At 49.5% G+C, this 12,814-nt stretch overlaps 1 protein-coding gene and 1 pseudogene across 1 annotated transcript; one reads left to right on the forward strand and one right to left on the reverse strand.

Moving 5' to 3' along the window:
* Positions 1-1,553: 1,553 nt before the first annotated feature.
* LOC144274936 (olfactory receptor 10C1-like) lies at positions 1,554-2,489 on the forward strand. The gene is given in 3 exon segments (XM_077834035.1): positions 1,554-1,634; positions 1,636-2,314; positions 2,317-2,489. Coding segments are annotated over 3 exon segments (933 nt in total).
* A 5,217-nt stretch (positions 2,490-7,706) lies between these two features.
* The window catches only part of LOC144274937 (zinc finger protein RFP-like), a 35,579-nt pseudogene continuing 30,471 nt past the window's right edge, over positions 7,707-12,814 (reverse strand).

Below are 12,814 nucleotides of genomic sequence, written 5' to 3' on the forward strand. Positions count from 1 at the left end.
CCCCACCTCACCTCACCTCACCACACCTCCCCAGCTCCTCTGGCCTTTCCCCAGCCCTGCTCCACCTCAGGTACTGTGGTATGCTCCCCAGCAGCCAGGTCCGTCTCTCTCTACAGCTAGAGGAGACTCTCTGCTCCTGGCCTACTGCCCTCTTATAAGGGCCAGCTGAGCCCTGATTGGGGTGTGGCCACAGCTGAGCCTGCTTCCCCCAATCAGCCTGGGAACTGCTTGCTCCCAGCCACAGTCCTGGGCTGTTTTAAGCCCTTTAAGGATGGAGCAGGTGACCACCCCGCTACAACCCAACTTAACCAGTTAATGAACCAACCTGATAGCTTTCTTTGACAGGGTAACAAGCCTTGTGGATAGGGGGGAAGCGATAGCTGTGGTATATCTTGGATTTTGTAAGGCTTTTGATACTGTCTCACGTGACCTTCTCATAAACAAACTAGGGAAATACAATCTAGATGGAGCTACTATAAGGTGGGTGCATAACTGGTTGGAAGACCATTCCCAGAGAGTAGTTATCCGTGGTTCACAGTCATGCTGGAGGTGCATAATGAGTGGGGTCCCACAGGGATTGGTTCTGGGTTGGGTTCTGTTCAATATCTTCATCAGTGATTTAGATAACGGTATAGAGAGTACTCTTATAAAGTTTGCGGACCACACCAAGATGAGAGTGGTTGCAAGTGCTTTGGAGGATAGGATTAAAATTCAAAATGATCTGGACAAACTGGAGAAATGATCTGAAGTAAATAGAATGAAATTCAATAATGACAAATGCAAAGTACTCCACTTAGGAAGGAACAATCAGTTGCACACATACAAAATGGGAAATGACTGCCTAGGAAGGAGCACTACGGAAAGGGATCTGGGGGCTCATAGTGGATCACAAACTAGATATGAGTCAACAGTGTAACACTGTTCCAAAAAAACCAAACCTCATTCTAGGATGTCTTAGCAGAAGTGTTGTAAGCAAGACATGAGAAGTAATTCTTCCACTCTACTCCCAGATGATTAGACCTCAACTGGAGTATTCTGTTCAGTTCTGGGCGCCACATTTCAGGAGAGATGTGGACAAATTGGAGAAAGTCCAGAGAAGAACAAGAAAAATTATCAACGGTCTAGAAAACATGACCTATGAGGGAAGATTAAAAAAAATTGGGTTTGTTCAGTCTGGAGAAGAGAAGACTGATAGGGGACATAAAAGGTTGTTACAAGGAGGAGGGAGGAAAACTGTTCTCCTTAACCTCTGAGGATAGGACAAGAAGCAATGAGCTTAAATTGCAGCAAGGGTGGTTTAGGCTGGACATTAGGAAAAACTTCCTAACTGTCAGGGTGCTTAAGCATGGAATAAATTGCCTAGGGAGTTATGGAATCTCCATCATTGGAGATTTTTAAGAGCAGGTTAGACAAACACCTGTCAGGGATGGTCTAGATAATATTTAGTCCTGCCATGAGTGCAGGGGACTGGACTAGATGACCTCTCGAGGTCCCTTCCAGTCCTATGCCTCTGTGATTTTATTATCTCCACAGATAGAAAACAACTGTAGGACATGGCTAGCAGGAACCACACAGTTGTGATACAGTTCTTCTTTGTGGCTTTTTCCAACATCCTGGAGCTCCAAGTTTCACTTTTTTTTTCTGGTGCTGCTGTTGTACCTCATCACCATGGTGGGCAACATCCTCCTCATCACGATCATGATGGTGGACCCTGCCCTTCAGTCCCCCATGTATTTCTTCCTTTGGAATTTGTCCTTTCTGGAAATGGGTTATACTTCGTCCACTACCCCCAAGATGCTGGTGAACTTATTCTCCGAGGACAAGAGTATTTCCTTCCTGGGCTGTGCCACACAGATGTATTTCTTCTCCTTCCTGGGGATCACTGAGTGTTGCCTGCTGGCTGCCATGGCATATGACTGTTACATGGCCATATGTCACCCACTGCGCTACACGACCATGATGATCAGAGGTGTGTGTCTCCAGCTCTCAAGTGTGTCCTGGCTCATCAGGGTGCTGGTGGGAGTCGGGCAGACAACTTTCATATTCCCTCTGCCCTACTGTGGACCTATTAGCATCAACCACTTCTTCTGCAACCTGCCCCCGCTGCTGAAGTTGGCCTGCACGGATACCTACAGGAATGAAATAGCTGTTTACACCATCTCTGCCACCTTCATCATGGTCCCCTTCCTGCTCATCCTTGTATCCTACATCCGTATCCTCCACGCTATCCTCACTATTCCGTCAGCCGCGGGCAGGAGCAAAACTTTCTCCACCTGCTCCTCCCACCTCATCGTGGTGACCTTGTTTTTCGGGTCTGGCATCGTGAATATCTGAAGCCCAAATCCAGCTACTCACTCGGCAGCGACAAACTGCTTTCCCTGTTCTACTCAGTGGTGTCTCCAATGCTGAACCCTTTGATCTACAGCCTGAGGAACAAGGAGGTAAAGGAAGCCCTGAGAAGGGTGATGGCCAGAAAAATATTTATTTGAAAAGTGGGGGGAAAAATGTTATTTTAATAGTCTTGTGATGGATTTGGAGTTGCCTGTTGTAGCCTGATCTATGAATCGTATATTAATTATATTGATTACTTAAGAATTCCCAGTTATCACTCTGAGGTATTGAAGGTTCTTGTCCCAGTATCAGGCCCAGTGTTATTAAAGTTACTGTTCAGTTGGGAACGCCGATGTCCACGGTTGCAACACTCACACTTTAGGAACCCTTCTGTCTTTGTAATCGTTTATTAATACATTCAGCAAAGTCACAAACACTCTAACCCAGCAAGGTAGACTGAAATAATACATACTGTACATGTGAACATCCATATACTCCCACCATCCCTTGCAGAACAACCAGAAATGTTAGCCATTATCTTCCTCATCACCATCACCTTTCTCATTAGCACCAGTGGCCATCATCCTGGCACCTCCCAAGGGCTACATCTCTCTCTCCCCCTGCACACAGTCTGGGATACAACTTTTATAATATGTTATGTCAGGGGTAGTCAATAGGTGGACTGCGGGCCAAATCCGGACTGCCAGATGTTTTTGAATGGACTTCAAAATCTTTTAAATTACTTGTTGTTGTTATTATTGTTACTGTGGTGTGAAAAACGTTTCTCTGAATTCTGGACCTTGACTATACCTTGACTAAGAAATTTGGACCTTGACAAAAAATAATTAACAACCCCAGTCTTACAGGATACAGGCCTGTAGGTTCCTTGCATTACTGCTGAATAAAATAAATGCTAAAGCGAGCTCTATGGGCTACACTGTAGAAGTCTGTGAATGCTGTATGATGCTTGTCTGAATATTGTACAGATGTTTTTGTATGCACCTATTGGGTTAATTCAACAGCCGGGTGTTCAGGAAACGACCTAGGAAGATGGACAATAGCTCAGAGAAGAGCTCCTCTGCAAACACCAAGGACAATTAACGGTGACATGCTACCTCTGCCCACCCATGGTGGGCCTGCTAGCCCAGCTTTCCCAGGACTGCATCCCTCCTGAATAGAGGAGAGCCTGGTTTGTTGAGATGGTTTAGAGGGTGCAATTGCCTCCTGACCTCCAGAGGCTGGGGGGTTCTTCGAGGAAGCATAGCCTGCCTTGTCTCTTGCTGTGCTGTGTTCCTACTGTTAAGAATAAACAACACTGTTTTAAGAAGGCTGTTTTGGGTCACTGTTATCACCGCAGGTCACGGGTCCCCAAGTGGACATGCACTTGTACCGAGTGCAGTCAGACCTGCTGAGTAATGCTGGATGATTTTAAATTTGGTTTAGAAAGAGCTCAGCAGACCCTGGCTTGCCAGACCTCACCCACTGATTGTCAAATTTCTCAGATTTACTGTAAAAGAAAAATAATAATGCAGCCAGCTCTTGGGGGGGGAGGGGGAGTGGGGAGAGCAGCTTTGGGGGATGCCACAAAATGAGAGAATGATTTTGCAAGGTTTTGAGAAAGACGTGGCTGAACAGAGATCAGCTTTCAGAAGAGCAAGGGAACCCGCCAAGCAGCGAGGGCTCAAATATTTGATAAAGTTTCCAGCTCAGTTTCATGTCAGGGCTCGTGAGGAAGTGCATCAGTTCCAAAAGCCACAAGGCTCGGAACATTTTGTAACTAGCCTAAAATGAATCAAGTCCCTGTTCTGTTCTAAACCACGTTTACTTGGCCTCCGTTGATGATATTGCAATCTTCAGAAATGCATGGGCAGGGCATAAGGCTCACAGAGAAATTGTGCTGAAGAGACTCAAAGGGTTTGTCCACTGCAAAGAAAAACCCACGGCTGGCCCATGCCAGCTGACTCAGGCTCGCAGGGCTCGGCTTGTGGGGTTGTTTCATTGCAGTGTAGACTTCTGGGCTCGGGCTGGAGTCCAAGCTCTGGGACCCTCCAATCTTGCCGGGTCCTAGAGCCTGTGTTCTAGCCTGAGCCTGGAAGTCTACACTGCAATGAAACAGCCTCACAAGCCCGAGTCGGCTGGCATGGGCCAGCTGCGGGTGTCTAATTGCTGTATAGACATACCCAAAGGTGCCGGTCTGACAGTAAAAGTGTCAAAATGCAAGATAGGGCGAAAGTCCCTTATCCAGGCCATTGGCAGGACGGGGCCAGATTTGCCAGAAACCCTTACAAGTGGACTCCATTGTTAACTGGCCTGTACCCTGAACCAAAAAGCAAATTCAGTCTTTTAGAGGCTTGCCGAATTATTACCAAAGACTCATGGAAGGTTTCAGCAACATTGCGACTGTGATGACAGATGTCTGCAAAAAGACACAGCCTGCCAAGGTGGTTTTGACTACAGCCTGTCAGGAGGGCTTTGCTCAAGTGAAAAGACTTCTGTCAGCGACACTGGCTCTAGCCGGTCCAAATTTTGATAAAATGTTTGAACTCTGCACAGATTCATCAAGTACAGGCCTGGGAGCCGCACTGATGCAAGCAGGCAAGGGCAATAAGAAGCATCCTATTGCTTTTTTTAAGTAAACAACTGACCCATCACTGAACAAAATTACTCAGTCATCAAAAGGAAATATGCAGTTGTGGGGCAACTAAGGCTATAGCTACTGCCCAGGAAGTTCAGAGTCCTAACAGACCATTCTCCACTGGCAGGGCTTCACGGAACAGAAGGTACCAGCTCCAGACTGCAACGCTGGAGTCCAGACATTCATGAGTACGGTATGGAAACTGCACACGTGAAGGGCAAGGAAAATGTGTGACAGAAGCACTGTCCAGGCACGAGGGTTCTGAGGCAACGCATGTGGATTAGCCAGTGGCTAACCCTACTGCCTCAGTGAGAGTGGGGGAGGTGTGAGCCAGGAATCCCATGGTGCCAAGCGGCAGAGGGGTTGCTTAGGGTTTTATGGGAAGCCCCTGGGTTGGATATCTGCATAACTCTTCACCCAATGGTGGCATGTGAGGTCTCTACCAAGAGCCGGCAGCCCACTAGGCATCCTAATCGGTGTGAAATGTGGGTGTGGATAATATTGAAGGAGTCGTGTGTCCATACTCAAAACAATGTCTTTAAGGTCTTGGCCTTAAGGCAGGTCATGTGGGTCGGAGGTGTTCCTACCAGGCAGGGGGTAACTGTGACCTTAAGAGCCCCTGAGTCAGCAAAGGGCCCTCTAGACTGTAACTCACAACAGGCCTGACACACTCACTACACCCAACACACTGTTGTCGTCATGTGTATCTAAGTGGTGTCACGTTAGGTATCGTATGCAAAATGGTGACGCTGCTCCCGAAAATCCTTGTGTTCTGTGTGTACGGGTTGTGTATAGCAAGTTATGTATATGTGCGGGAAATATGTTCTTAAAATGGCATTTGGAGGCCGTACAGAATCCAGGTCTGCCCTAGAAAAGGAATATGGATTTACCTGTCTGATCGGTTTAATTACAGGGAGAGGACAATAAAAGGACATTTCCATATAAGGTAAACAAAGCAATCAAGCTAATGAGTGATGGAGGAAACAATGTAGTGAGCATACTGGGGGTCCGAATCTGCACCTCAAGGAAATCTTTCTAACTCGTGAGACAGACAATGGACTTTGGAAAATACAAGCAGGAGCAAAAAGCCATTCTAGTTATCCCTCAATTTGGGGACAAAGATAACAGCACCCTCTGATTCTGTGGAAGTTGGATCCCTGGCCTGGAGGGCTAAAGATGCTGGTAACTTGATGTGAGTGAGAAAACTGCTTAGGCAAAGATTGTAACTTACTAAGATTTAAGTTTTAGTCACTAGAAAGCATGGTTTGGTTTGTTCTGTTTGTAACCAGACCTGTATCTTTTTCTCTTGCTCAGTATCATTTACATTTCTGTTCTTTGTTAATAAACTTATCCTTAGTTTTACAATAAACCAATTCAGTGCTGTGATCTTGAAGTGAAGTGTGAGTCTTCAGCTAAACTAACAGTCTGGTGTGTGCGCTGCCTCTTTGGAATCAGTGAACTCAATAATTTCTGAGTGTGCAGTGACAGGGACTAGACACTGCAGGGATATGTCTTTGGGGAACTCAGGAACTGGAGGTCAGTGATGGCTACCTGCAAGGCAAGGTTAAGATTGGCAGAATCTCGAGGCGTTTACTATGAAGCAGTCAGATGGGTGTGGGAGGGAGCAACACACAGTCTAACCTCCAGCAAAGCTCACTCTTGCTAAAGCGGAGGGGTGACACAGTGGCTTATGGTTCTGGGTTCCCTGAGCAGACCCTTATCTCCCTGTCTGGACAGGCAGGCAATGTGTATTGTACGCTTCTCGGTGTAGGCCTATTTGCATACTGAGCCAGATGCAAATTGAGAGAGTGCAAAATCTACAAAGTAAATCTGCAGGGTGAAACAAAGAGTGGAGGGGGTGTCCTGTTTGTGAATAGGATCAAAGGGTTGGGCTGGTGTATCAGGGAGTGCAAAGAAACTCACTGAGTCTTTCCCCTGGGAGAAAAAGTGACCGCGCATTTGTTTAATGAAAGCAGGGTCCCAGCCAGCCTGACTGTAAAGCGCTGCAAGGATTCAGGGTGAGAAACACTCTACAAGACACAAGAGTATCTTGGGAATTAAGTCTAGGCTCTAGAATGTATGTTATGTATATAACCCTTTGTTTCCATTACTTCTACTTTCTGCTCTTTGGATCTCTGTGCTTTGTTCAATTAACATCTACTTGTTTAAACTATAAACGTATCTAAGTGCTGTGTGTTAAGCGGAGTGGTGCTCTGAGGTGGAGCTGATAACCTGGGCTGCACTGATCCTTTGGGAGCAGCCAATCTGTGCCTACCGCAAGTGTCCAGTGGACAAGGGGCTGGATGCTCCAGGGAGATGCTCGGGGGTTGGAGAGTGTCTATCACTAACCTGCAGAGTGACAGTGGGGCCTGCAGAAGCCTAGGGGGAGTGCATGTGTTGCCCTTGGTCGGTGGAGATGGGGCGTTGACCCCCGGCAGGCACAGTCAGGGTCAAGAGGTTGTGTCAGTTTTATTACGGTAGCACCTAGAAACTGTATTCACCCAAAATGACTTGCCCAAATTGTGGGAGTTGTGAAAAGAACTCAGCGCTCTACAGCGCAAGGTACCATCAGCAAGGATACTGGATGGTAGCACACTTTTTTTCTCCCCAACATTCTCCCCAAGGCCGCCTGCACCCCTTTGTTCCTCAGGCTGTAGATAACGGGGTTCAGCATGGGCGTGAGGACAATGTACACCAGGCCGAACGGCCTGTCTCTGCCCCCTCCATAACTTGACTTGGGTCAGAAATTGATAACACTCATGGATCCATAGAATACAGTCACCACCACGAGGTGTGAGGAGCAGGTGGAGAAAGCTTTGCCCCTTCCCTCAGCAGAAGACATCTTGAGGATGATGTGGGCATAAGACACAAGGATCAGCAGGCCAGGGGCCATGACCACCAACACGACCACCACAAATATCTCCACCTTGTTCTGGTAGATGTCGGCGCAGGCCAGCTTCAGAAGAGGGGGGGATGTAGCACAAGAAGTGGTGAATCTCAAATCACTAACATCTGGGTCAGAGGAGCAATGGGTCAGAGGAGACTTAAGTGTATAAAATAATTAATGGTTTAGAGGCAGTAGATTAGGCCCTTCTGTTCTCCCTGTCTCATAACACAGGAGCAAGGGGACTGTGACCCAGGAACCCCTTTGGTGCACAAGTGGCAGAGGGCATAGGTTTTTACAGGGATCCATTGGGTTGGATATCTGCATAATACCAAAGGGTGACATGTGAGATTACGAAGAGCCAGCTGTCCACTGGTCATCATAATCACTGCAAAATGTATGTACGGATAATATTTAAGGAGTTATGTATCTCTACTAGGCAAAGAAAAACACTAAATCCTTCACTTGGGAGGCAACTGACAGTGTATTTGCTTCAGGAAACCTGGGTCATGGCCAAGGCTAGCTGTAATGCTCTGCAAGCATTTTGGGGTCAGCAATATTCTGCAAGACATGAGAGTCTCCTGTTAATCAAGTCTGGGTTCCAGAACGCAGGGTATGATTTTGTTTTATATGTCACCATTTGTTCCCAATACTTTTACTTGCTGCTACTTGACTTTCTGTGGTTCGGTAAATAACGTTAGACTTCTTTTGACTGTAACCATATCTTAGTGCTGTGTGTCAAGCAGAGCCATGATCTGAGGTGGACCTGGCTCAGGTGTTGGAGTGAGCCTGTCGCTAACCTGTACAGTAACAGCGGGGCCTGCATAGGCCTAGAAGGGAGTGGTTGTGTCACCCATGACCAGTGGATTTGGGGAGCTGACCCCCGGCAGGCACAGACTTGGCTTTCCCACACTAAGGGCAGGTGGCAGTGGTAAAGTGCAGGTGCCACGGGATGGACAGTCAAGTTTTCCCACGGTGCATCACAAAGGGCTAGAACGGCTACCGCTGGGGAGGGTGCTAGGAAACCTGGCACAGGCTGGTTTGACTTAGGTTTGCGTAGTGCAGCACAGATGCCTGAGCACTGGCGTGAGGCCCGGGTCGAGAAATTCTAAACCTAAGCTTAATATGCAGTGTGACGAAGTGGGACTGTTCTCAATGTTTCCTCTGAATAGTGTGGGGGTGCCTCAGTTTCCCCTATGCAGTTCTTAAGTATCTAGATGGTGGGATAAGGGTGTATGATCATTGCAGAGCCCTAGAGGGCAGGTGTGTGCAGGGGTCTGGACACGGATGGACGGGCCCTTCCCCCCCGCCCCCCCCCCAAGGTGAGAGCTAAAGGGTTGGAGAACAAAGGAATCATGTGACCTCCTGGCCCAGGAAAGGAACAAAGCCCAGAGGAGGAGGGGCTGGAGGGAGTTTCAGTTTGGGGCTGCTGGGGAGTGGAGTGAAGTGCAGACGTGGTTGTCTGGCTCACTGCCTCCCAGAATGGACCCAGCTGAGGGGTCCTGGTCTCTGCACCTGCAAGCTCTGTTTTAGACCATGTTCCTGTCGTCTAATAAACCTCTGTTTTACTGGCTGGCTGAGCGTCACGTCTGACTGTGAAGTTGGGGTACAGGACCCTCTGGCTTCCCCAGGACCCCGCCTGGGCGGACTCGCTGTGGGAAGCGCTCGGAGGGGCAGAGGATGCTGAATGCTCTGAGGTCAGACCCAGGAAGGTGGAAGCCATGTGAGCTGTGTGTCCTGCAGACAGTCAGCTCCCAGAAAGGAGACTTCCCCAGAGTCCTGACTGGCTTCATGGGGAGCAGTTCCAGAGCATCGCCCAGGGACTCCGTGAAGACTGGCGGCAGCGGTGGGATGTACTGCACCCCGTGGATGGCGCTTCCTGCAGTAAGTGACTGGGGAGCAGTAAAACGAAGGGGGATTGACGAGGACCAGGCGTGCTGAAGGCTCAGAGAGGAGCGGTTTCAGGGGGCGGTTAACCCCTGGGAGTGTGACCAGAGAGAAGGACTGTGCAGTAATGGGGTCCCCCTGGGGACTGCGGTGAGCAGTCTCCGGGGCGGAGGAGCCTGCGGCTTGGCCCTTGGAGAGAGAAGGACTTTTGCAGTAACAGGGTTCCCCTAGGGATTGCAGCGAGCAGTCCAAGGGGCGGAGGAGTCTGCAGCTCGACCCTGGCAAAGAGGTGGTGACCTGGAGAAGGGCTGGCACACTAGGGGTTCTCCCTGGAAACCATGGGGAGCTGAGAGCACACAGGCCTGTGAGTCCGCAACAACTTGGGAAGAGCGGAGTGATGGCCTGTCACTATCTCCTTAAGAAGGACATTGTAACCCTGTGCAGAAAGAGAAGGTTGAGCATTGGAAAGTTCACCAAAGCACAAAGAAAAGGAGTACTTGTGGCACCTTAGAGACTAACCAACTTATTTGAGCATAAGCTTTCGTGAGCTATAGCTCACTTCATCGGATTTATACAGTATGCATCCGATGAAGTGAGCTGTAGCTCACGAAAGCTTATGCTCAAATAAATTGGTTAGTCTCTAAGGTGCCACAAGGACTCCTTTTCTTTTTGCGAATACAGACTAACACGGCTGTTGCTCTGAAACCCACCAAACACAGTTAATCGTGCAGCTGGAGGAGGATCGCTCTAAGGGAGAGATTCCTGACCCCAACTGGGGCTATAGCAGGATCTGGGAGCAGCTGGAGTAGTAGCCAGGCATCCTCAAGACTCCAGTCCCTGACCAGACGAGGGTCTTCACGATCGGGTTCCCCATCCGGGGATCGGAGACGGACGGGATTGGAGCTGAGTCTGAGAGAGCAAGAGGACTGTGAGAGACAGCGAAAGTCCAAGAAAGAGCTGCAGAAGCAGCAGCAGCATGAACTGGCGATGGTGGAGCAGAGAGGCAGAAGGGACCTCCCAGGGGTGGGTGGGGATAGACCCCGGGGTGCCAGTTCCGCAGGGAACCTTGAGATTCAATTGCTGCCCCTGGTTAAGGAGCGGGGGGGATGTGGATGTCCACCTCACTGCCTTTGAGCAGGCTGGCGATTTGAACCAGGGGGACCCTGCGGAAAAGCCCCGGTGTCTAGCTCCCTTGCTGGGCCCCAAGGCCATAGGCTCCGTCAGCCAGATGAGTGGGGTGGTGGACAGGCTCCCACTCCTCACCCCAACCTATATGTCTGTGTGGAGTTTCCTGGGGCCAGGCCCCTCGGACCTCCAGTGGGAACGGAAGGTGATGGTCAGTGGAGAGACATTCCTGGGGTGGCGAGATCCTGGGGCAGAGAACTGTTGTCAGGCCCGTGGTGGTGCAGCCTCAGATGCAGAGGGGCTGTGTGAGGGTCCCAGGGATGAAGCCCCTCTCCCTCCCTATGGCCCAGATCCCTGTGCAGACCTAGAAGGGGTGGGGCTGGCTGGTCGTTGGGGTTCCCCAGGATACCAGCTGCGAGACCCTGTTGTGGGGTGACTGTGTCTCTTTGGGACAGGATCCAGGCCCTGCTCCTGTAACTGCCAAGGGTTTGAATTTGAATCCAGGGAACCAATTGGTGGAGAGGGAAATGGTCAGTGAAAATGCAGATGACCTGGCTGGCAGCAGGGAGGAGCTGCTAGGCTCAGGCTACCTGCATTCCTGTAACCAGCCCCTGGGGCTGGGTGGGACCGAGAGATGCTCCCCGCCCCCTTGCACACTGGAGACGGGGCTCACGCTGGCTCTGATGCAGTGAGGAAAGCAGCGAGCTTGCTGCCTACTCCACTGGGACAGCAAGGGCAGAGCTGAGCACAGTGGGAGCTGAGACCCCAGCTGAGTGGGGGGAGACACAGGCAGGGCAGGGTATCTGTTGGGAGTGGCAAGGTGCTTGGTAAGAAAAGTCTGGATGAGCCAAGGCAGCCTTGTGAGCTGATGGCTTTGTCTAGTCAGAAGTGTGGAAGCCGAGGAGAGTGGAAGATGAGTGTCCCTGGACCTTACCTGTTAGCTGCGTGGAGAAGTGTGACTGTGAAGGAAACGTGCCTGTGTCTGTCAGGGGTATTGACTTGCCTATGGAGGGAGCTACCCTGATCTCCAAGCAGTTGTCTGTGACCAGCCTTGTGTGCTGGGACAAGGGGAATGAGATCCCAAGCTGTGTGTCTGGTAAAGGAGAAAGTGTGTCCGGCTCTTCTTTGTCTGTGGAGCAGACAGAAGGGGCCTTTCAGCCTGTGATGGTTGAGAATAGTGCAGTTGTCTCAGAGTTGGTTCTGGATTCAGCTAAAGCCCAGGAAGGGAATGGTCCTAAGTTTGTGTCTGCTCGGGAGAATGGCCCTGTAACTAGGTCGCATCCAGTCCATGTCTAAGTAAAATGCCAGAACCCAGACAATTCTGATGCTTGTATTCTACCTGTTGCTAGTGGGTGGCAAAGGGAAGGAGAATGCTTCTGACCTTTCATCTAGGAAGTCTGTAAGTTTGCCTGAAAGGGGATTGTGTCGGAATCCGCCTGACGGGCCAGAGGTAATTCTGGATGTAAGTGAGACCCAGAAAGAGTCTGTTGTTGCTCAGGAAAGTGTTCCTCTAGAGCAAGCCCTAGGTAAAGAGGGTAAGAGCAAAAAGAAAAGGAGTACTTGTGGCACCTTAGAGACTAACCAATTTATTTGAGCATGAGCTTTCGTGAGCTACAGCTCACTTCATCGGAATTTCTGTGAAGCGTGAATTGTTGCATAGAAAAGCCTCTAGGGAAAGGAGTCCTTATGGAGTCTTTGCAAGCAGTTTACTGCAGCTGAAGAGTGTGAAAGTGATTTAATCAAGAAAGCTTCAGTTCCTAACAGCCAGAAGTTTTCTGTTGTGAATGAAGCCCCTGACTTTCCTGTTGAAAGATCCAGTGTGGATAGCTTTGAGAAGGTCTCAGATGAAGTGAAAGCTGTTAAGAAAGTTAAACAGTTCTATAACCCAGTGGCTGTGTTTGGCCAGATTGTTGGGGGAGACAAGGTTGTTGAGAAAGGAATGTCTCCATGCT

The sequence above is a fragment of the Eretmochelys imbricata genome, chromosome 14 (genome assembly GCF_965152235.1).
Source record: "Eretmochelys imbricata isolate rEreImb1 chromosome 14, rEreImb1.hap1, whole genome shotgun sequence".
NCBI lineage: Eukaryota > Metazoa > Chordata > Testudines > Cheloniidae > Eretmochelys > Eretmochelys imbricata.